Here is a 25225-nt window from a genome sequence, read left to right as displayed (position 1 = left end):
AGTTGTTGTTCCTTCTTTTAAGCTTGCTACCTGGTTACCTTCTGTGGGCTTTGAAAACTTATAGCAGCCCTTTTGAATTACTGCCCTAAAGTTCCACTAATCTGGCTATATTTATTTTCATTTTTGTTTTCTGTCTTTTTTTTTTTTCTTTCTTTCCTTTCTTTATTTTTGTTTTCTTTTAAAGATCCAGAAGTACTGTAATGTTTTTGTTCCAGCCACTGGATAATTTAGATTGAAGGGTCCCACCCACCAATTTCTTCAATGTGACTACAGTTTCTCTTTGGAGCTACCTACTATTTTGAAGTCCAGCTTTAACAACTTGGGGCAGAAGCCCCCAGATTTCAGGAGTGTTTTACCAACAGTCAACTGTCATCACTGCTGAAACATGAATCTGATTATCCCATCTGAATTTGGTCAGCTTTTTTGCTGACCACGTTTTTGCTGGCTGTTGCCATTTTTATCCTTTTGCTTACTAAACTGAGCTGCCTGCCATTATCAAATTAACATTGCTACATGTTACATGTTAGCCCATGTTGTGAAGTAGTGGCAAGGATTTAAGGTAGAATTAACAACTGGAAATTCATATTAGTCCAGTGGTTATAGTTGGAAGAAAAGACATTCCAAGTACACAGATCCTTCTGTTGGTCTGCATAGAATCAGCAAACTTCAAGCTAGGTACAGCTTAGAAGTAATTATTAATTTTAACCTAACGTGGTAATAAGTTAGTTCGGGAGAAAAGGGTGATTGCCCTACACGATCACCTGCCCTATGACCAAAGAGGCAGATAAAAATGTTAAGAATGCCTCTGAGCTAAAATAAGAGCAAATTATCAGCTGTGGAACACTGATAAATGAGTTGGAGGTCAGCTGCGGTGGAAGATTATAATGTGCCATAAACTCCATATTTCATCGAGTCCGTGATTTCTACTGCATACAGCAGTTGTGAATTTTTGTTCCCAGGCTCAGCTGTTGAAGGTATTTTGTGGTCTCTTTGAGGTTGTGGGCTGAGAGGTCAAAGTTCCTTTGTGAAAAATGTTCTCCCGCTGGGAACTGGGCTGTTAATTAAATAAAAGCTATTACTTCCTGCTACAAGCCCTGCTTCACTGTAAGGTGTTTTTTCTCCAGGTTTGAAGTAATTTTACTTTTCTCAGTTTTCAGTTCTTTCTGTTTTCTAACAGCTTTTATTTTTTTAAATGCGCATGCATGGTATTCTATTGATTTTATACTGAGACGTCTAAAGAGAATATAACTTGTTTGCACACCTACCTGACTTCCTTGCTGTACTTGCAAGGACTGTGTTTGTCCTGTTAGCTGTAGTATTGCTTTAAGTATTGTTGTTTACTTGATTATTTCAGCAGAGTTTCTGCTTTTCAAGAAATGCTCTCTCTTTCTAGATTTATAACTGCTTTTTCACTTATGAAAAGGTTATATTTGATATGGACACAACGGCAAGTTATCCCTCAAACACTTATTCACTAATTATTTCAAGGCATAGGATTTCTTTTCCTTTGAAATTAAGCCTTTAAGAGGAACATACAGTCAGAATGTAGGAGGAAAAAAAAAAGTTATTATTTTCCAGGAAGAAAAAAAAGTGGTTTCCATTGAACTTATTACTGCCAGACAGGATTTATACATGACCTCATTACTCTGCTTGGTCTTGTTAGCTGACGTTGTTCCATTTGTTATTGACCTGTGGGAAGGTAAACAATAGAAATGTATTGACTCAGGGCTGGAGTGTTTTTCAGCTTATCACAAGTCAGGATTTTCCTTACATGTGTTATAATACCAGCCTACTTTCTGGCTGTATATTAGCTCATGTGGCATTGAAAGGCAGTAGACTACTGAGAACTGTTTCTCAATTTTTGCAGATTTCCCTTTTAGTTTTTAAATTTACAAATGCTTGTCAGTTTATAATAGAAGTGAAATTATGTCTTTTTGAGACAAGAAATTCCTGTTGAATACAGGAAGTGGAAATGATTGCTTCTTCATTATATGTAACAGTAATATTGTCAAAAACTTTATTTTTTGGGGAGGGGACAACCAATTTCGACTACCATCTATAGAAGGATACAAGAGCAAATTTTTATCTTTGTGTAAATCCAATTCACACTGTGAATGTAATTTCTGCTCAGCTCAAATATCCATATGCAGAGTCAGAAATTGTGTGCATCCTGGTCACTCAAAAGTGGAGAATTTTAAGCATTGCAGAATCCATCTCTCTCTTGCATTTATAAAACACAGTTAGGGCACATATTGCACCAGCCTACTACTTGGTAGGAAAAGCTGTGATCACAGGACAAATCACAGTCACCCATACCTGTCAGCTCCCAACCATTCTTCTGATCTATCAACAATGAAAGCTACTGATGCTTATGTAATGACTCAGTGGAAAGGTGTTTCAGTCTCTTTGGGTTGAGCCACTGCCCCTTCATTGTTTGTACTACGAGAAGTATTTCCAGGATATATTTTAGAAACTGACTATTCTCTTTGTCTCACTGAAGATATATTGGAAGCATTATTAGATGTATGGACGTACTTCCATAACTTAGATTGGTGAGAATGGCTCGGAAATTAAGCCATCTTCAGACTAGTCACTGTGTCAGTAAATATTCCTATTTCCTGTTCTTCAAGCTCCAAAAATAGATTGAAAATATCAAATGCATGCCAGAAGGCCAGATTACTTTTCATGTGGTTTCCTCCTCTGCAGCCCCCACAGCTGTATCTGAAAGGACAAAACAGTCTTGATCTCTGTGGTATAGGAGCCTCAAACATTTACATATGCTTGGATAAAGACCTTTTCTTTGGCATCCTGTATTGTCACATCATGTGTCCATCTGTCAGTTGCTGCAGTACTAAGGAAGTCTACCACTCTCTTACCCCCCAGTTCATGGGCGGATTTCATGGTGAAGCTGAATAAAGACTTGCTCATATCTGTTACCTTTCCCAAGGGATGCTGGATGCAGCCAGTTTTCTGTTTGGGATGCTGGTGACATTACTGCTAGTGTACTAATTTGTTTTTACCACTGCATTCTTCTTTTATCTTCTCCTATCCATCTTCTCAAGAACAAGCAAATCCATTTCAACCAACTGTAGTTGGACATCACCACTACCTGCTCTCAGATACTGTGTGTCAAAACGCTCCTTAGCAGTTTGTTTCTCTACTACTTTGCAGTGCCACCCCTTTCCTGCAGCCCTCCAAGCAGTTGCCCACTTCAGCAGGAGAAAGGTAGAGGATAGGCAGAAATACAGTCTGTATCCCGGCTCATCATGTTATTTTCATGGAGGTAATTTCTGGTGCTGGAGGATGGAAAACTACTTCGAATGCTCTCAGTCACAAGCAAAAGTTAAATATGATGACTTTAGTCACAGTAAGCCTGCCTAATCAAAACGGGGATTAGTGTTGTCATTCTCGACTATCGGGATGCCTGCTTACTAATATGTGTTTTCATATCTAAATATTTTATAGTAGCTTATCCACTACAAAGTTCTTACGTAAACGGTGTCTCCAAAGCATAGAAAACACTCATTCATGTTTTGGCAATAATGAGAGTATGCATAATACAAACCAGAATATCTGTGTTTCCTTAGCTAGGCAGCTACCTGATTAAAGGGACTTTGAAACAAACAGATCTCTCAGTGTATATAATTTACAACTCTTGGACTTGCTGAATCTGAGGAGGAAGTGACAAGAATAACAGAACAATGGTTAGAGAATTTCAGAGTCCTCCAGTATCGTTGCTTCTAAAGATAATTAATCAATATGGGATCTTACCCCTCTGTTGAAGTCTTGTGCAGGTGGCTATTAGTGTAGTGGCCAGACAAACCCTTCGGGCATGTCTGATTCCACATTCATTTTCCTTCCTCCTTATGAGTCATTTGTGATAGGGAAATGTAGACTAAATTAAATTTCTATTAGGTGGATGTATAACTGGTTGGAAAGATGTTTTCAAGAAACCATTATGCTTCATTGTCAGACTGGGTGCATTAAAACATGTTCTTCAATAACTGCGATATTTAACTCATTATTTAAAAGGTGAAATTAGCGTTTAATGCTAATGATACTACCTGGAAAAATACTACAACGTAGAATCGTGATCTTAAGAAATTATTTTAAGAAGTTGATGCAAAGAATGACGTGTAGCAACAGTCAAGATGAATACTGACTTCTATGTTTATACCAAATCTTTTGCTTAAGTGCAAGTGGGGAAGGACTGACTAAGCAGCAGTTCTGTGCTGGATACGATAGGCAGATCACAAATTGAACATGAGACAGCAGCGGAGCTTTAAAGAAGTTGTAACCACTGTATGGAACTTATAGGAAGTAGGGTAATTTAAAAGGTATGGAGAGTGTCTCTTTTATTCTTCTCAAGACTGGGAAAGGCTTCTCTCCGACTTGGGGCTCCACAGCTGGAGAAGAATTCTGACCAGCTGGTGGATTCTAGAGGAGAACAAAAGAATGTTCAGGAATCTAGAAAATGCAACTCTTGAGAAAACAAATAAATAGGAGCTGTTTAATCTGAAGAAGAGGAAACAGGAAATTTATCTATCTGCAAATGTGGAAAAAAGAAAATATTTTTTCTGCATCCACAACAAAACAAGTTCAGGCCAAATTGCAACAGAAGTTTTCTAACTGTATTTTTGCTCTTAGATGTTGAGGCACTGAGGCTTATTACCTGATAATCCCAAATCTGAAATCCTCATCATGTTGAAGAACAGGAAAATCAGATTATCTGTGAGGGATAGCTTAAGTTGATTCTCTGGGCCAAAAGAGATAGTGATGATCTTTCAAGATCTCCTCAGCCCTGCTTTCTTTTAACACATATGATTCTCATTAGTTAATTAGCAAGGTCGATTCCTCCCTATTGGTTTAATCTCAGTTCCGTGGCCAGAGAGGCTGCTTTCCCTTCGTTTATGATATCTGCTTGCAAGTAAGCAAGAGTGTCTATGTTGCTGTTCACGATAGGATAACTGAAGCTAGCTACTGTAGGAAAAAAACAAACAAACACATCTTTGTCTATAGATGAAACATCCCAGGACTGTGCTTTTCTCTCAGTCTGGTAGTCCCCTGAGTGTTCTTAATAGATCTTTGTGATCCTGACCAGTCAGCCAGGGTTCCTACCCACACCTATGAACATGGTAATCCCAGTTATGCTCAACCCTGGGTTTTCAATCCATGACAGATCTGTTCTGTATGAGTACTGACAGTCAGCTCCAGCCATTCCTGCACCTCACTAACAAACCCTGTCACTCAGGACCCTGACTCACAGTCTGACTTCCCAGCTTAACCTTGGATCTGTTTCATCACTGTGAACTGATCTGACAATCAGCAGGTTGTGTTTAGCTCTGGTTACTCTCCCTGGACTTGATCCTGTCCTGTGGACTAACATCTGATCTTAGCCTCAGACTGGCCTCCTAGCCTTGAACTTGCCTGATAATCTAGACTGTTTGTTGAGTCTGTCTTAGGGCTGTCCTGTTTGTCTTGCTGGGGCACTGTAGGGTTGGGCCTTGGTTAGTGAAGCCCCTACCCTGCCCTACTCTTTGACTGGAGAGGAATCAGACTCTGCAGAACCTGGACAGATTACTAAAGCAGTCTCTGCCATACCAGATTTGGTGTTTTGTGTCTCTTGCCATACCTGGTGGATAGGTCTTGTCACTAGAAGATCTGTGCTTTTCCTTTGGGTGTAAAGTTCTTGTCAGCAGACCAAAAGACACAGTAAACTGGCAGAGTAATTCAGAATGTCAGGCTGATATTATCAGGGGAGCCTCTTCTACAAGATATAAGATGTTTTTTACAATAACAGTAGTGAAGCACTGGAACAAGCTGCCCAGAGAGGTGGTGGATGCCCATCCCTGGAGATATGCAAGGTCAGGCTGGATGGGGCTCTGACCACCAGATCCAGTGTAGTGCCCCTGTTCGTTGCAGGGGAGTTGGACCAGATGGCCTTTAAAAGTCCCTTCCAACTCACATGATTCTATGATTCTATGCCAGTTGCAGACATCCCAGACCATTTGCTCATTTCCACCTTCAGTTCTGGCCAAGTTCTTTCCTATACCTCTGCATACCTGTCTACCCTTCTGCTCTCTCTGAATATCATAAACATATAGATTAATCATATTATCAGTATGGCAGCTATGTGTGTCACTTGCTGTGCAAGTTCCCCAGGGGATGGTTAAACCAATAGTCCTGCAGATGATCTTCGAGTGTCCACTGACAGAATCAAGTGATCTGCTCATGCCTCAGACCCGAGTGTCCTGAGCTAGTCTTTGGAAGGGTTTTCTCTAAATTCATCCAGGAAACCAGATGAGAGCCAAACTTTTTCAGATCCAAATGTCTTCTGCTAAGAATGCGTGTCCCTGTAAGCCTACTGTAAGCTTTGGGTTTGGTCCCTTCATTCTATCTAGAGGCTTTCTATATTTCCATTCTTTTTTGAAGGAAGAAGTTTATAGAGGCAGGACATCTTTGGACTTGCGTTATTGAGAGGACTTTGAATTTTTACCTCCACAGGTTTTAAGGCTTTCAGACCCAGAGTTGTTCTTGTCAGCAGTTGGAAGGCTGAAAGTCAGGAGTGCCAAGCAGGATAACGACCAGTGAAACCTGTTTTGGAAACACCAAAAAGGAATCACTCTCAGAGATTAACATACATTCCATCAGAGCTCAGTCAAAATTAGTGGCTTTCTTGAGTGATACCTCCATCACTGGCACTGACTGAACTACTGCTGGGAGTTCCCTCCACACCTTTACCAAATGTTTTGCCATTTCAGAAGCATCTAGGGATTATACAGTGTGTGGAAATACATTTCTGCAGTGGTTGTGTGCATGAAGCATGCCACAGTTCCCTGCCAAGCACTGTAATTATTAGGAGGGACTGCAACCTGGACATATATGTGTGTATGTGTCTGTATCTGTGGATGATCTGTATTGATCAGTTCTATTTTGCAGATTTATATATATATATATATATATGCCTATTAATGAGGCTGTCAAAGCCACTCTGTTTATAAATACAGGCACTGCACAAGTTCCATCTCCATGGTGTTTGAGTCTTTCTCGGAGCTCTCAGCTCTGGGACTGTGATTGAAAGGAAAGTTAAAAAGTGTCCATGTTATCTATGTAGCAAAGCCAACAGACTTGCTAGAAAGGGAATGTAGGCTTGTTTGGTGAGCAACTGCATGGATATGAAACTATTTATCTCAAGGTTTTGCAGGATGTGCAGTAGTCGTATACATGTGAGAGAAATACATGTATGAATAGATACTGTAAAAAAAATCGGCTTTTGCTATTCCAAGTTCCATCTCAGAAAGCTGATCTTAATGCAAAACTGCATATGATATTCTCCTCTAATAAGTAGGTTCTTATTTCTTCTTATTACTTTTAATAGAACAGAAGTCACCTTACATACTGTGATTCCTGGGGCGGTTATGAGCCATCTCAGCAAAAAGCTGAGCCTGTGTCATAAGGCTTGACATCCCTTGGACCACTTCTCTTCAAGTAACGCTACTGATTTGGGCAGCAGTACTTGAAGAGGGTGCTTTGCAGCATGAGAGTGGGACGTAGAACCTTACTTGTAATCCTTCACTGCGAGATTTCTGGGGGTGTGGAGAGAAGAAGAATTTTAGAGTAAGAATACCATTGCTGCAGTGTAATATTAATATTAGGTACATTTTAGTGAGCTATTGGTTACACTGTAGTGCGCTGCTGGACACACTGCAAGGAAGTGGAGCTCATCCCATGTGTATTTCTTCCACCTGGTTGTGTTTTCCAGAGCTACCCATTCTTGCACAAGGGGGATAATCCAGACAAAGCTGAATAAATACATAGTCCCTGGCTATGACCAGAAATGGCTGGCTTGTATTCAGGGCACGGAAATGAAACAGGAAGCTGTGTCCTACCCAGCTGTACATATGCACAGGGGCCTATTGCTTTTTCAAACATTTCTTTCACTTTGTTTGTGAATACTGTGTAACTTTGTTTTCTTTTATTTTTCCAGAACGTTTTAATTGTTGAGGTAAGTTGGATGTTTCTGTCATATTGTACTTGGAGAAAGTCACCTAGTAAAGTCTTTGTTTTGCGCTCGGGGCCTAAAACATGGCTGCATTTGGATTCTTTGACTGGGACATGGTAAAGAGGGAGATGTCTTACTTAATAACCTCTCTGTCTTTTTGTGACTGCAGAGAGATCAAACTACATTGCCACCACTCTGATTTGGACTCTGCCTTGTGATAGCCAGGAGTTTGTGTTTCTGCATCACTTGATTTGTTGTTTTCAGGGCTTCATGATCTCCCGTTCTGTGGGTTGTTCTGTGCCTTGGAAGACAATGAATCTATTGCAATTGTGCCCTGAATTTCCCTCTTGCTTGTCTTTGAAATGGTGGCACAGCCCTACATATGCTTTATAACTTCAGGGTTGTTCACATGCTGCATGGGAATGTCAGTCATTCTCTCAAGTCCCTGTGGCTCCTGCTCATTAGCACTGCACCCTGGAGTGTCCCCTGGGGAGATGCATCATAGATAGGTTGCTGATGTAGATCAACAGCATTCAGTTCTAGAGGAAAAGAACATGTCACTTCACTGGTGCTACAAAATCTTTCTTAATTAATAATGTAGGTGATTCTGTGTTAAAATGTCAGAAAATCGACCAGGATGCTTCAAGAGCACGTCAAGATCTGACTGGCATTTCAGGCCCAGTCTGCTTGTGTGAGAAGCAGGCTGGATGGTGTAATGAAAATGAATAGACTCTGGAATGTCTTTCCGTAGCAAAGGGGAAAAAAAGTCATCAGTCACAGAGATGGATGGTTACCTGAGTAACTGCTACAAGCTCCATCCTCATCAGTGCTAACTGCTGTAACAAACTTGGTAAAGGTCTGCAGCAAATTCTACTTATGTTTGTAGATAGTTGGGGAGCAAAGGTAAGGTTTTGCTAATGAAAAATACTCACCCAGTGAGTTCAGCATCAGCAGCTGCTCCTCATGTGTGTTCAGTTGTGTAGCCAGGTATGTACTGGTCTCATTCAGATTAGGTTGAGCACAGCAAATACTCATTTGTTCTGGGTTAAGAAAACAACAAATAGAGCAGATCTAGCGCTGAGATGGAGAGGTGTTGACATATGGTAGTATTGATCTTAATTTGAAAGTTCTGATCCCTGTATACTTGCACTGCCCAATAAAGTCTTCCCTAGTCCCGTGTAAGATCCCACGTACTAGAAGTATTCATATTTTCAGGAAGAAATGGGCATTCCTTTCACTCTTTATTTCGTGAGTGGAAAGTGATTACTTCAAAGAGTGTATAGTAGTATAATTTCTAAGAATGTGGAACTGCTCAGTCACTGTCCAGGTTTCCTCTTTACAGCTTTCCTTTGTTTTAACTTATTGTGCTTTTCATGTTTTGAAGGATATTGTTGGAACTGGAAGGACTATGAAGGTTCTGCTTAATCATATAGAAAAATATAACCCAAAAATGATTAAAGTGGCAAGGTGAGTAAAGTGATCACAAAACTTAATATTTAATTAGTTCAGCCCAACACATTTCTCAGTGGGATTCCTGTTCCAAGATCCTGCTTTAAAGCTGTGCTGCCGTATGGCAAGGGGAGCTCTGCTGAGAAGCTGCCCAAGTCACCAAGGGGAGGGTGGAGGACAGGAGAGGAAATGCCACTGTATTGTTCTGCAGTGACATTCAGCCCATTCATTCTCCTTCAGCCATTTCAAGACTGGCATTGATAGACTTTGAAGGGAAACACACCCATCTCTTCCCCACCATTAGACTACTGTCAAAGAAATAGCAGAAAGATAACACACAGTGATTCATATAGCTCAGAAGCTGTGGGGTTTTGTTGTTTTTGTTTGTTTGTTTGTTGGTTTACAAACAGTTTTTTATTCTGGTGAATATCTAAACTTTTTGTTTTGTTCTTCACAGTCTGTTGGTGAAAAGAACATCTTGGCCCGATGGGTACAGACCAGACTGTAAGTGTTGTTGTGAAATTTTTTACATCCTGGTACAAGAAGTTACTGTTATTTTATCATTAGGTGGACTGCTAGAAGTACTGTGAGATATCAGTTGGCAGTGGAGTATGGTATGAGATGGAAAGATTTGTATAATTGTGGTTTAAGCCCAGCCTTATTTGTCTGATATTTTCTGCAGAGTACTCATTTCATAAGGAAGTTATGAAGGAGTTAAGTGCTACCCATGAAAGGTGATTGCTTTCTCTCCAGTCTGACAAGCTATGTGGAAGAGAAAGTCCTTTTCTTCCTTTTCCTCCATTAACATTTTAGAGGAGCTGCTGGAATCCACCTGAACACAAAAGCTTTTTCTTAGCGACCACATTATTTCTAAGTTGTGCATAGTTGTGTATAACAAGGTAACATTTAAAAAGAATATTTTTGAGAAGTATTATTGTTTAAAGGGTAAACAATAATATAATAATCACCACCACCACCCCAAATAAATGAATAAATAAAATTGGGCTTTGGAAGCTTTTTCATACAACACCACTTCTCTCTGCGATTTCGGTACCTCTAACTATGCTTAGTCAGAACCCTAAATGAAGCTATAACAAGCAACTGTCATTTTAGACTTCTTAGGAAAAAAATGATGTAATATCAGGTATGTGGCTAAATTATTAAAAGAACTGATCCATCTAGAAGAGACGGGCCAATATTGCTGCTGAAGAAGGCCCTGGTCACAGCTGAGCTGAGGAGGAGGGGAGCAAGGAAAGAGAGTAGGCAGGTGACTACCAGGAGGTAGCATGAAGGGTATTTGGGATGTGGGAGACAGGGAAGCATCCTGAAGGAAAGCCAGTCGATGTTGGGCATGGCTCTGTGGTTTTAGCCCAATAATTTGAACTGTGGCCCAAATATTTTTACACAGTAATGTATTTTAATTTAATTCAGTCAATTAAAGTATCTATTTTACTGAATTAACGAAGGCTACACGCATAAAAGATACAATAAAATTACCCTGTGAAGGACAGTTTAATATGTTTATGAAATAATTTGTAAAACAAAACAGGTTATTTCCACCTTCTTGTTTACTTTTACTGTGGTGAATTTTACACAGCATTGGAGATCACCCTTTAAATCACTAACACTGCTGTCATTTCCTCACATACTTGAATCTGTGATTCCAAGGTGTCTTTATTTCCCATAGTTTGTAACAAGTGAATAGAAATCCTCACTTGAATGCACGTAATTTTTTATGCTGTAAGAAATCACATGAAAAAAAGAAAAGGAAAAAAAGGGTTATGTTCTTCTCTGGTTACATAACGGGCAACTTGGAGAGAGTCAAACTCTTTTTCTGTAGTGCTGATACTGCACAAAACTTCACACTCACAAGATACATGCCTAAGATTAGTCTGCAGTGCGTGAGTTGTATGATTCGGCCACACTGCACGCAGTTGCTTGGTTAGGCATGGGAATGAGTCTGGGCTTTTATTAAGGAAGCATGTGGCACCTTTTGGTAGGATGATACGCATAATAGTTTTGCCTGCCCTCAGAAGAACATGCATAACCCTCTGAGTAGTTCTCTGAGCAACTTCTGAGTTAATGTTATACTTCTGTTGTCACTGGACAGTTGTCATTGCATACATATACCAAAGGAACTGCCCCTTCTGGAGAGAGTATTTCTGCTGTGTTCTTCCTTGCACAGTGTGTCTGTTGTACCACTGGTAATAGTAAACAGCTCTCCTGCTCTCCGTTGGACTTGATGATCTTTAAGGTCTTTTCCAACCTGATTAATTCTATGATTCTATGATTCTATAACTGTTCACACGCCTGTCACAGTCTGTGAGCATAAAGGGCCACTTGCTGACATCAGTGTCTGAGTCAAAAGTAACATAACCTGAACTGACTTTAGCTATCCATAGCTTTCTGGTCAGGAAACCAGTGAATTTAAGGCCTATATAGGAGCCACCTATCTTGTGTTGATGGTGTTTGTTATTTATCTCAATACAGATTATGGATTTGAAATTCCAAATTTATTTGTGGTGGGTTATGCCTTAGACTACAACGAGTACTTCAGAGATCTGAACGTAAGTTTCTTTTTTTTATATAAAAAATCACTGTTTTACAGGGTCTTAGAGACTGCAATTTACCTTATTATCTCTGTGATTTTATGCCATGGCTGGATCCTTCCAGTGAGTGTCGAACTCCTTGCAAAACCTCAGATAATCCAGAGGAATCGCTGCTCAGCACTGTGGATGGTTCCTTCCCACCTCTTAGCCACTATGAGCAGCAGTTCTCACTTCATAGTTCATAAGCTTCTATCTTCTGTGAGCCTTCACGGTTCCACCACCCCCAGTAAATGCCGTGATAGCAGTAAAAACTGACATACAGCTCCTTCAGACAACTCAGGCAGTTTGCTGCTATGTTGCTTGTCCCTTTTCTCAGTTAGATAACGATGCAAGCTCTACCAGCTCTGTCATTGCTTCCTATGGTACTCCCAGGGGTGGAGCTGGATGCTGGGAACTGTTGTTGTAGGTAGAAAGTGAAATCAGAATTCAGTGTCAGGTCTCTGGAGAGCAAGGGGTAATAGCGAGATTACTGGGTTGGCCAGACAGAATTATTTCTGAACAATACATTAATGATTAATAATGTAATTAACTGTGCTGTTGTAATCGGTGTTGAATTTTTTTTCAGCACATATGTGTTATCAATGATCGCGGAAAAGCAAAATACAGAGTCTGAAGCAGTTACACCCTCACCAGAAGATCTGTAAGCTCAGAGAAGCAGAAATTGGACTGCATTCCTTAAAGCATCTCCCAGAAGAGAAGTTCAACTCACTCCTGTTTCTGTGAACTCAGTGTAGTAAGGGATTTACTCTAGAGATACTGATGAATATATGCAGAAGTGAGTGCTCCTATCTAAAATCTGAAGTAGACACTGGAAGTTGTTTTCGGTACTAAAATTATGGCATGATTTCTTTTTTCTAATAATTTGTCTCAGTTCACTGTGAGTGCATCTTCTTTGTGCAGTCCATCATTCCATCTATTACAGTTAATGTACTTCACACTGTGTTCATAATGTGCTGTGAAAAATCATTCAGAAATGTCATTATGTGCATTAAGTTTATTACAGAGACTTTTAGGAACTTCAGCATCCATGTGATCTTAGCTGGATGTGCTGCCACCAAACTGAAAACGTTATTTTGCTTTAGTTCCGCAATTGAGAAGTTTCAGCTGACGTTGTGTGTTGTCTGACTTCTGATAGTCCTTACTGCCGCTTTCAAAAGGAAGTTCTAACTCTCAGAATGCACTGAATTAGAGTGTCGGTACAAAATGGACCTTTGCAAGACACTGTTGATCTGAGCTTGGAAGATGTCTTGCTTTTGGTATGTGATGTGAGTATAGATCTTATCAGTTAAACGTGCTGAATTTTAACCAAGAGGAAACAACACCAGACAGGCTTCCATTTCTGAATTCCATCCTTTGACTTCTGTAGTACACATGCAAGTGAAAAAATTAACATAGGGTTCTGTGTATATTTTCTTAATTAAACCTCATTAAGCACAAAAGTTTAATGTTAAACAAAAATTTAGTGCCAATTCGATTGTCATGGCTTGTCTGAGCTGAGACTTTGTGAAACCATATGTCTTCTTTAAGGAATACAGATCTGACAGTGCTGAAAGCTAGTGTCAGAAAGGAAAAAATGTGCAGGAGAGCACAGGCCATGAGTTAACCTGTGAATGCTGTAGACTCCAGAGATTCCTTCTTTCCCTTGCACATCATGTTGGAAGAAGTCTGTTAGTTTACATGCTGTATTTAATTGAAAAAATTAGTTCTATGCTGTATACAGCAGTTCTCAATAACGTCCTGAGGGAAGCAAATGTAAGGAGCTCTGTACCAACAGCTTTACTCTGAACTGCAAGAGGTATGTTCTTATCAGCTTAGGTTTCCTTTAAGTTAACGCAGATACTGTAAGAACTCTTGTTACAATGCACAGTTGTTTATTTTCCTGCTTGAGCATATTTTGCATATCCCATAAAACTTCTTCCAAAATATGCATTCAGTTGTTAAACTAAATGTACCTTATGTATGTATTCTGTCTCTCATAATCTACTTCTATTTGGACAAAATGCATGGTGTTAATGACATGAAGTGAGATCAAGGAATTACTGATTGATAGATTAATGTTTTAGACCTTTTTTCTTTACTCTTTTGGCCTATGTTCTTAAAGATTTCTGTTGAAAAGCTTTCTTTCATAGCATACTGTCCTGCTTTAGAGAGGAAAGCACACCCACACCTCTGGTGGAAGTTGTTGAAAGGAGTTTCATCTTTTTTCTTTTTATGAGAGTTTTACTTAATGTTTCTGTTTTCCATGGATTCAGTAGCACTGGCACATGGTGCAGGCAGACATGCTTATGGCCTAACGTGAGAGATCCATAAGATTTTTGTGTCCTTCTATCTTCTCATCTTAAAAAGGTGCATTCCCGTTCCCTTTGCTGCTATGATCAGCCAACAGCAACAACAACAAAGGAATGTAACAGGTGAATTAGCATGAAATTAGTGGGAAAATATGGAGTGCTGTAGATGCGCTTCATTCAGACTTGGTCAAAGTTGTTTCATTGGAAGATTTGGGTTGTTAAAATCTACATGTCCAACAAAAAAGAACTTAATTATAGAAAAGATAAGAAGAAACTGGAATGTTTATTCAAGTTAAATTTATTTCCTCCTGCCATCATATTTTAAACATGGTGATAAAACACTATATGAATTTCAGTAGTGAATTTACATGTGTAATTATACTGTGAATAAGAGGTGTTTTATACTTCTAACATCATATTTGAATCTCCTACCCTTGTAGGTAAAGCACATCCAGACAGTGGGTCATTATGCACGTATGTCTCATTAATGTTTAGTTTCTCCATTCTGTTCAGATAGTTAAAAAACAAAAACAACGAAAAAATCTTACTATTTCCCATGGCTGTTTCACGGTGTTGGTTCCATGTGTCACATGTGTCACAGTATTCCTGAACTGAAAGGCCACTCAACATTTTCTCAGTTGCAGTTGCACCCTATGACCCACAAAGCAATGCATTTTTTTTTTCACATCAGTTCAGTAACATCTGTTGCTGAAGAAGAGAGGATGTTCTTCACAATCAGTTATTTTTCTGGACATTGTGTTCATGTATTTGGCAGGCATCCATTTGTATCTCAGTTTTTCTTCTCATGCTCTCTAACACCAGCATCCTTCCCCTACCCACTGAATACAAATTAACACGGGCAGTTATTTGGTTTGATGCTACGTAAATGTTTATCAGTCTTCGGTCTTCAGATTTCATTCAATTCAATCATGCTTGTATCTGGTCCAGTTCCAAAATATCTGAAAGTAAAGGAATTTGAAATAACCTGAATGGTATGTATGTAGTTATTATTTTTTTCCAAGCATGCTGCTGCATGCTTTTATTTGCAGTTGAACTAAGCAGTAAATAGTGCCTGGGTTTTTTTGGACTGCTTACTGTTAGGGATGTATTTCCTGAACATACTGTGTTAAACCTTAGAAGCTTTTTTTGTAATTACATTTCTAGGTGACATTCAGGTGTCTGCTAAAACAAACAAAAACGTGTATGTGGTATTCAGAGCAGCTTCTGACCTGGGAAGGAGTCAAGTCATCACTCTTTGCACACAATAAAATGCTGAACTTGGAGATGTACTTATGGCACGAGTCATCTCTACTGCTCCGTAGTGAGAATAACATTTGTTGGAATAAAAGTACTGGAATTTTAAATGCTAGTATTTCTTTAGACTGAAGAAGACCTAATCGGCTTCTCTCCAGATGTTTGTATTTTCATTGTATCCAGATAAAACAGTACTGAAAACCTCTGTTGTAATCAGACTGGATACACAAGGAGCCTGCAATTGACTCTGGCTACCTGGAACACTTTAATTTTCATTTTCAGTTAAGAAAATAAGATGAGAATCTCAAAAGTACAGAGTATCACAACGAGCAATAGAAGTCTGCTTTCCCTTTTGTAAAGCCATCGATTTAGGAACATCTTTCCTTTCTTTTACTTTTTCAAATGTTTTCTAGAAATTCTGATTGCCTACCTGTAGGAGCTGAGACAAATGCAATGTCTAAGCATACTGTGAAGGGTATTTTACTTTATTTTCCTCCTTAGACTGGAAAGAGAAATTTGCACATTCCTCTGCCAGGAATTAGGGGCTGACACCATCCTTCCTGCACAGAAACCACTGGTTTTTCCTTTGTCTTCTCACATGAGCACAAGTATCCTCACCTGCACTTCTTGCTGTTACCGCAGGTTCTTTTGGAACACAACATGAGTTCCAACTCAGCAAAAACTTCAACTCAATTAGTGCAGTACTTTGCTGTCATGCTTTGTTCCTTCTGCTGCTGCACAGAGGAGTGAACTACTGGCAAACAGCTGGAGCCTGCAGTACAGCAATTTGTTTGTAATACTGAGAGAGAAAAAGGTTTGGATACCATTCAAAGACTGACCTTTAGTTTGCTTCGGGAGTGTCCTGACAGTTTTCCCTTCTTTTTCCATAGCAGAAAGAGACAAAGGTGACTTGTTTTATTGTGATCCAGTACTCATTTAGACCTGCACGATTGGGCCTCCGATAATGACAAGAAAATGTCATTTCTAACCATGACACAGCATTTCATTAGATTAAATCACAGCTACAATTGTTGCAAAACCTACTGGTCCTACAGTCAGTAAAGCTTCCCACATTTTCCAGCACTGTTAAGTCATAAGGCTTGACAAGGTACAACACTTGCTGGATGGTCAGTGCTACACCATTACAGCTGTTGGGATTGCACAGAAAAACATCAGAATTTATCACAGATGTTTTGGAAGTAACGGAAGAAATCAGTGTTATCCTGAAATGGTTTTTCACAGTTATTTCATTTTTCCTAAATTGTTACAAGTATTTACCTTTTTTCATCAGATCGTTTTTCTCTAGTTTGACTGGGTATACCTTTTTTCACCCGGTATTCTCTCCTTTGTCCCATTGTCTTGTAACCAAATCCTTGACAGTCTCATTATTTTCAATGTCACTCACAGACTATTGTTTGTTTTTTTCCAGTTCTGTGATGTTTAGGGCTGGGTTCTTACAAGTACTTCAGTATCGAAGAAATTATGGGATTTCACTTGCTTGGTTAGGTGCCTTCCTGCATCCTTCAGTGGTTGTGTTCCTTGGAAAATACATTCATTACCAGTTTGGATAGAACGGGAAAACAGGCAACCTGGGATGAAAACAGGAGGTACCAGAATGAAAAGGAGAGGCAAGTACAGTTGTGTCATTTTTAGATTTAGGAATCGGTATCTCTTTGTCTTTCTGAGTTATACAAGTGTTTAATTGATTCCTTTGAGTTTTCCTGAGGAAGATTGGAGCAGTGTTTCTGTTTTTTCTTAGGAAATCTGGAATGAGGTGAGAGTGCTCAAAATATGAATTCTGGAAGACACAGCTCGGCCTAAACAGTCACAGAGAGAGACAAAAAGCAGACAGCTTTCATGGCACCAAAGGCAGGCCAGAGACAGAGGTGTACTCAGCAGTAGCAGAGCAGCAGAGTCAGGTTAAAAAATGAAGAGTCCTTGCAAGCTTTAACTGTAGAACATTAATTGGAATCAGTCCACTACTGAGTGTACAGGAAGGATACTGAAATCAGTTAAATATGACCTGCTGAGTGAGTATGGATATGGAAGGTTTCTGCTGAGAGGCATTTTGATCCTGGGCCCATTTGTGCCACATAGGAAAGAAAACCGTAATAAACCAAAATTGTTTATCTTCCTCCTAAAGGCACTGCACATAATAACAGGATGCTATTAACTGCTTTCAAGCTTTTTAACTACAGCCAATTTAAGCTTCCAAATACTGTTTTGCCTAGGCTATGTATGAGGCAGTCAGCTATGTAAAGTAAATCTGAATCTCTCTTTGCCTTTAATCAAACAAATTATGCACCTATGTTAGTTCATCTGACTAGATCCCAGTGTGGTTACTCACAGTCTCTCTTACTTTCCAAGGCTTCAGAGTGTCTCTCCATCTCAGGCTTTACGCTATTCCTTACATCTTCTTTGCTTCCATTTCTCCCATTTTCTCCTAGTCTATGCAGGACAGAAACCATGAGCTCAGCAGGTGCTGGGAGCAAGGCGAAGGATGATCGGGTGAATGCAGTATTGGAATGTGCCACAAATGTGGATGTGTTTGCCACCCTCAGGGAAAACATACCCCAAGAACAGCTGAAACACCACCAGCAGGCAGGCACAGATCTTCCATAATCATTTAAGAAAAGATCATACTTAAGAAAAGAAGGAGATAATTGGTGGGGAGAAAGACTTCTGATTTGTGTCCAAAAATATCAAAACGGAGAAGCGAAGTGGTTTGCAAGGTACAAGGAGAGCCCCGTGTATCGCCAGCTTTGCCAAGCCCTTCTGTGTTTTCCTAGGGCTAGGCTGCATCCTGGCTACAGCTGCCTGTGAGCTGCAGAGGAATCTGCCCGTGGCCAAGCAAATTTGCACAACCAACATCCCGCTTCGCTGTGGTATTTCTAGCTCCAGTATTCAGCCAAGAATAGAGGAGGGTTTATCCAGGTCAGGTCTGGCATGCAGTTGATTCTGTCAGGCCTCCACCATATCTTGCAGCAGCCTAGCCAAAATATGCATCAAAATATTTTGATATAGTCCTCACACAGGTCACCAAGTGGAGTCCAAAGCTAGTGAGTGTCTTCCTGACTATGTTCCACTTATTTATAGAAAAAGAGTCAACTACAAGAACACATTTCCTGTGCAAAAGGGAAGAAGGAAGTCAAGGTACGTCATGGCACTGCCTCAGGATGAGCTGAATTCTTCAGATGGCGCAGCGTTGCTGGTGTTATTTTCCATTCCTCAAACTGTGTTTATGCTGTCTCAGCCTCAGCATGAGACATTTAAATTGTTTTACGCAGGAGGACGAAAGTGTTCCATAAGGTAAAAATAGGCTGTGAAAATTGTGTGTAAGCTCCTCGAGAACAAGGAGCGCGTGTTGGGTGTATTTGGATAGCAAAGTAACTTCAGTGTGGGCCCTGTTCCTGCAGAGACACACAGGCTGAATACAAGTGTTCACACTCCCCAGGTTACACCCCTAGTAAGTCTCAGCAAGTTCTCGGACTGGTTTTTAGTTAGTGTAGTACAGGTGTACGTATGAAAATAGTACGAAAATAGAACAGTTTTCTATGTGAATGCCATTCCTTCAGCCTGCCAGTATAAATGGCATCAGCCTAAAGATAGGAGTGCCCATATTGCTGCTAACTCCAAGAATTTACATTTTCAGTTGAATTTCATGCATTACCAGATAGGATGGAAATGCAGCCATTTGATTCTCAGTGAAGTTCATCAAATGCTCAACTGGCCCTGACTCCTCAGAATCACCTCTGGAGGACATGGTGGCAGAGGGGAGACGGCAGCCCCACCACCAGCCTCATCCCCAGCCTCTTGCTGAGGTCTCCTGGTATTTTCCCAGCTCAGCGTTCAACTTTAGAGCAGATGGGATCCCAGTTTAAAACTGTGGAGACGTGGGAGTTCGCTTTTCACTGAGAATGTGCTCTAAATTTAAAAGGAAGTCACTGAGTTAACTTCTTGAAGCATCCCTGCCCTTCCCCTGAGAAGCTGTGCTCCATGAGTGCCAGTGCTGCCTCCACTGAGCTTCTTACCAGCACCACCAGCTCTTCTCGCCCTTGGCTGCTGCTGCTCATGCCCTATTCTCTGCATGTGCCCTGTGAGGCCGGGTGCTGCCTGTGGACTGCTTTACAGGCCTCAAACTCCTGACTACAGCCTGTGGCGGCCCATGGCTCCTGTGGAGATAATTATGTGAGTGTGAAAGGTTTTGAAAATCAGGTATGTAGGTAATTTCCATGTTTAGGTTTTGCCAGAATCACAGCAATGAGGCACTTCAGCATGAGGGCAGCAGGGCCTGGCCAACGTCCTCTCACTGCTGGTGAAAGGAGCTGCTGCTTTCACTCCCTCAGATGGTGCTGCAGAAAATGCAGAGTCCTGTAGTTCCAGTGCTGTATTTATCTGTCACATAGCTAATAACTAACAGATAAGGAGCTGCAAACTTACAAATTATTGTTGAAGAATTCCAGGGGGGGGGGGGCAGAGGGGGACACAGGAATTCTCTGCCCTCACAGGCTTTGCAATAAACCCCTCCATCATATTTTCAACAGTCTTCCAGTGACTCACTGCAAGAGAGTTAGCCTCAAAATGCACAATTAGGCAGCCATGTTTCCCTGTGCGTGACCTGCTTTGTGAAAGGCAAAATGTTCTTAATGATGTATAATCGTTAAGAGAAATTTGGACATAGAAAAATGGTCTAGAACAAAACCCAGTATTTTTATCCCTGTTTTTAATGAGGTTTCAGCTAAAATATATTTTTCTCCTTCCCATTTTATCACTGTTTTCCAGAGCCCTACCAGAACTCCAGTCACTCGCAGGATCCCTGCTCCATCCCTTTCTTCAGCTCAGCTTTATTGACTCTAGAAACAGCAGCTAAAGGAACCCCACTGCTCTGGCTTTCTCCTCTTAGAGGCTCAGTGCATTACAAAGCAGTACAATACAAAGGCAGCACCTGGACTGCTCACCCCAACCGAATCTCTTTTTGCCTTCCTTCATGCTTTCCACAGCACATTCACTCACTTTTTCTTTCCCTGTGCACCTCAGACAGTGTGCTTCAATGCTCCCATCAGAATGCTGAGTTATTTCAGCCACCAGAAGGTTATTCTTTCTCACTCCAATGATGTTTTAGGCTGCAGTAAGTGAGTCTTAAAGCAAGAACAGCTGCCTTTAGAAGAAGCTCCCTCGTTCTGTGAGCCCTTAGTGATAAACAGACATGGGGCCTCATCACCACTCTGTCCCAGGTGTGAGTGGTGCTGTGGAAGCAGGCGGCGATGCAGGCACAGGCCGCTCACTGCTCAGTGCGCAGGTGCCTCAGCAGCACGAGGTTTGCTGCCAGCAGCTCCCCGAGCCGCAGCACCAACTGTGTGCCGTGCCCAGGTGCCACAAGCCTGGCATTCCTGACGCTTCTCCTGCTGGTTCTCTTATTTCTAGGAGCTGGAGAAGCTTCGGGAAGCTCTGCTGGCTTCAGCGCTCTTCGCTGACACGTCGGCTCTCGTCTGTTTTCCTGTAAGGGTCTGTCAGTCTTTCAAAAACGAGAACGTTTTCCCTGACCAGGCCAGATTCTTGGCACATTCTTCCAACATTCCTTTAAACAGGCAGTCAGCAAACAACGGCACAAACAGTCCCCAGCCCTCTCATTGTTTCCTGACCCTGATTTACCAGGGGTGAGCCGGATAGATGATTAAACTAACCACAGGCCGGGCTTGTGCCAGGCCATTCCCCCTGAGCTCTCATGACATTAATTCAGATTTCTTTCAGTTCCTTTACAACTACAACTGAAATTAGCAGTTGTGTGTGTTCAGCACCTCCCACCCAGACATTTTGTGTTGCCTGGGATCATGCGCTGTCCTCTTGTTGTTTCTGGACACCATCTTTCTTTCGCTGTTCATATTTTAAGTTGCTCTTGAAAAGAAAGTGGAGGTACGTCCAATGAAGTGGACGGCTGAGTGTGGTGACATCCAAGAGTAAAGCGCTACTTCAGATAAGAGTGTTACAAGTTGACCCTTTGCAGACATTTCTAAGCTGGCTTTCATGACATAAGCATGTGATGTAGGCAAGCACTCAGCCTCATATTTTGATTCAAAAACCGAAAGGTCACTGCCCTGATGTTAGAGATGCTTGTCAGCTTCACTCTCACACTGCTAAGGAGAGTAGCAGAACTGAGAGCGAGCTGCTGTAGGACCTTGGCGCTAATGGCTTTTCAAAACAAGTGGATGGCCGTGTCCCATTGAATGGCAACACCCCGAGGTGATGATTTCACTGTAGGACCGTGCAGTTGCACTGGGGTTCATCTTCTTGCCTCCTTGCTTAGGAGCTCGAGCATACTCTGCTTGCTGTCTCTTTGTCATACCACCTCCTGTCTACCCTGCTGCATTTCTTTTATTGTCCTGCTTTGCCTTTCATTGCATTCATGATCCTGTTTTTGCCTTAATTGCACTGGAATTAGCTGTCTTCTGTAAGACTGTCAGACTCTGAAGGATCTGCTGTGCTTCCTTTCCAGTCTCCCAGGACTAATGGTGAAGCTTCTGGCATAATTTTGTAACTGTAGCTTCATTTTTCCCTCTTCTCTATTTAGACTTTACTAAAATAGGCACTGGACTTTACATTCATAGATGCTTCATTACTACCAGGAGCAGGTGGTTCTTATTTCAGAAATTTCAGTCAAGAAACCAAAGACTGTGATATCTTGTGAATCATAGACTCTTGCTTTCCGTCTTGACTTTTATCTTATCTTTTTGAGCTGAAGGCTGATCCTGGAAATGGATAATTAAGTGAAGTTGCATACCACGCCACTGCCGCCTAGCCAACAACATCCAGACAGATGGCTTAGGTGGAGTCAGTACAAAATGCAGAATTAACACAGATCACTAGATTTTGGCCCACACAATATTTTTGTATTTGTACTGTTGCTATTACAGATAACATAAAAACTGTGTACCCTGATAATTCCTAATCTCCAGTGTTTTACCTGCCAGCAGAACTCTGTATCTATTTTCTTTGCTAAAGCTAAACCCAAGCTCTGACTTGCCACTGCTCACCCTTCCTTCATTCCTGAGAGCTGGATTGTAGGCCAGCCAGACCAGGCCACCAGGCACTACACGTTGTCCTGCGCTGTAGAAAGTCAAATGCGTAACAGTACCGTATTAAAACCTTAAGATCTGTCCACACAGTTCATAGTGTCACGGGCCATATCAGCTATAATATGACTGCTGTTTTTCCCATAGCTGTCAGTAATGAGTTCACATTGACTATGGATCCTCTTGACTTGGGTTATTCAGACAGTGGTCAAGGTGTGAGTGCACAACATGGCCAAATCCATTTAATGACCCACTGAAAGGGGGAATCTGTCTTGGAAACATCTAAGATATAAGCTTGGGTCCAACACGCACCTGCATTCCTCTCTTTGTGCACTTCCCTTCCAGGAACTAAAGGACCAGGTCTGGAGAGTGAGAAAGAACAGAACACAAGCTTATGGGGAATCCCACCTGTCTATGGATGGTGTGGGAAGGAAAGACTAATGAAAGAGCAGGAAAAAAAAGAAGTAGGGAAAAAAAACTGACAGAAGAAAAAGAGAGATGTAAGAAATAGCAGAGGGCAGAGAAGGAAAAGACACTGAAAAATCTGACTGCAATACAAAAAAAAAGAAGTGAGGAAAAAAAAATCATAGAAAACTAATTTTTAAGCATTTGTTGCAAAAGTTCATCTATAGCAAGAGAGGACACTTGAGTTAAACATCTAAAATTCAAATCTAAATATCTTGTGTGGTTTAAAACTTATCTCTTGATTTGGATGTCTCTGGCCAGGGTTTATCTCTTTGGTGTTATCTGAATTGAGTGAGTGGAAAGAAGGTTCTGCTGTCTCCAGACAAGTTCATCCAATTTCTACCACTAGCACGTCACATAACAACAATAACTTTACACTTAGGTCACAGAGATATGCCAGAGTATCTTCTTTTGCACCTCACTGCAGTCCAGACAGGCGGGAATGCAATGCAGTTTCCTGGGAACAGACATGCCTGAGCCCATAACAACTGGTTTTTGTCCCACCTAATGTCTGACTATTTTTACATTCTCGGTGGCGTTCAAGTGGCAAACACCTGGAGCTTCTGCACGTGCCGTTTGAGCAGCTCTTGATAAAGTCAGCACTACGAAACTGCAGTTGTTATCTGTAATATAATGTTCCGGTGCTGTCTCCTTGATGGATTTACTGTGAAAGAAAAAAATGCACATTTACAGGTGTAAGGAGCAGGGCTTCCCAAGGACAGTTTAGTGTCTCCTACCTGCCCCTGACTTCAGCTGCCCACCCAGGTGCTCTCTCCTTGCTGTGATCTGCTCCTTGAGCAGCATATCTACAATCATTGCTTGTGGTGCTTTCTCCACTTCTGACCTCTATCTACCTTCCATCCATTCTGCTCCAGCATCCTGAGCTCACGACTCCCACAAAATGCAAAACTGGAGGTACCTTTCATTTCAATTTCAAACTGTTACGTCTAAAACTCTGGTATTTTAAAGACAGGAGCTTGTGGGGGAAGGAGAGAAATAGTTCATCTCATCTCTCTCAGCAGCTTTCTTATGACTAAGGCTAACAAGGAACAGCCTGTTCTATTGATGCTGCACTGCAACTCAAGCTTCCGGAAGCCCAGTTATCTCCTAAGGGCCTCACAAAAGCCTCTATTGATTTCTTTCTAGCTAATACTACTGCTCCCTCCTCTGATCTGTCTCCTGCTTTCAAGAGATTTGATCAGGTTACTCTTCGTGCTTTCGTTTTGCTTCCACGGTTCTATTTCAGCTTCTCTGTCTCTAAACTTTCTTAACAAAGTATTACAGGATCTTCGCTCTCTTTCCAGCATTTCCCGAACATTCAAGAAATAGCTGTTTTCAGTCACCTTTTCTTCCCTCTCTGTACTCGGCCCCTGAAGGATCTCACCACAAATAACACTTCAACAGCTTTCCCCATGCTGATGATTCACCAGCCTTTCTGCTCCAGATTTGCCATATTCTTTTTGAGCTAAAATTTTGTCTCTCTGGCATTAATTACAGTGTTACTGTCTGGTATTTCCTAAGTCGAATTAAAGCAGCAGCACCCACACGGAGATATTTTTGGCCATCTTTTCTTAACGCCACTCCACTAAACACATTTTCCTGCGACTCTTTGGTTTCTATGCTCCCTTATTATAGATAACTGGTTTTGCTCTCCCACATCTGTTACTCCCACCTCATGTAATGTGTTCCCATAGCTCTGACACAGGTAGGAAGGAGGTGGCTGGATGTGGGGTCACCAGTCTCTCTGTACCTTGGAAGACCTGAGCAGGTCTCGGCCAGGTTTGCTGAATAGAAGTAGATTAAATCTTGAAAGCATCCTCTAAGAGTAACTTACCCCATCCTTTGCTCATATTTTTTATTTGTCTCTGCATTTGAAAAAGTGAATAATATAGAATCAAGCCTACTGGGTTTTCCTAAAGATGACTGTATCCAGCTGTGAAGGTGTAAGCACAAAGGAGAGGGGCTGACTGTTCGGCACTGACCGATGGGGAATTACTGCAAGTAATGAGATTAAACCGAACAAAGGAAAACCACTGAAGGCTGAACATCAGGAAAACATCCTGGCTGTGTCTATCAGACCATGGACCA

General features: G+C 41.2%; 1 protein-coding gene across 1 annotated transcript in view; it reads left to right on the top strand.

Annotated features, from left to right (window-relative positions):
* Positions 1 to 15644, top strand: part of PRTFDC1 (phosphoribosyl transferase domain containing 1) — a 46295-nt gene extending 30651 nt beyond the window's left edge. Inside the window, exons 5-9 of the mRNA XM_072329693.1 lie at positions 7988 to 8005; positions 9387 to 9469; positions 9909 to 9955; positions 11942 to 12018; positions 12626 to 15644. Coding sequence (XP_072185794.1) covers positions 7988 to 8005; positions 9387 to 9469; positions 9909 to 9955; positions 11942 to 12018; positions 12626 to 12673 — 273 coding nt within the window. The 3' untranslated portion in view covers positions 12674 to 15644. The remainder of the gene's footprint in view (positions 1 to 7987; positions 8006 to 9386; positions 9470 to 9908; positions 9956 to 11941; positions 12019 to 12625) is intronic.
* The last annotated feature ends 9581 nt before the right edge of the window (positions 15645 to 25225 follow it).

This window comes from Excalfactoria chinensis, chromosome 2, assembly GCF_039878825.1.
Source record: "Excalfactoria chinensis isolate bCotChi1 chromosome 2, bCotChi1.hap2, whole genome shotgun sequence".
Taxonomy (NCBI): domain Eukaryota; kingdom Metazoa; phylum Chordata; class Aves; order Galliformes; family Phasianidae; genus Excalfactoria; species Excalfactoria chinensis.
The sequence above is the reverse complement of the archived record's forward strand: the minus strand, read 5'-3'. Positions and strand labels throughout refer to the sequence as shown.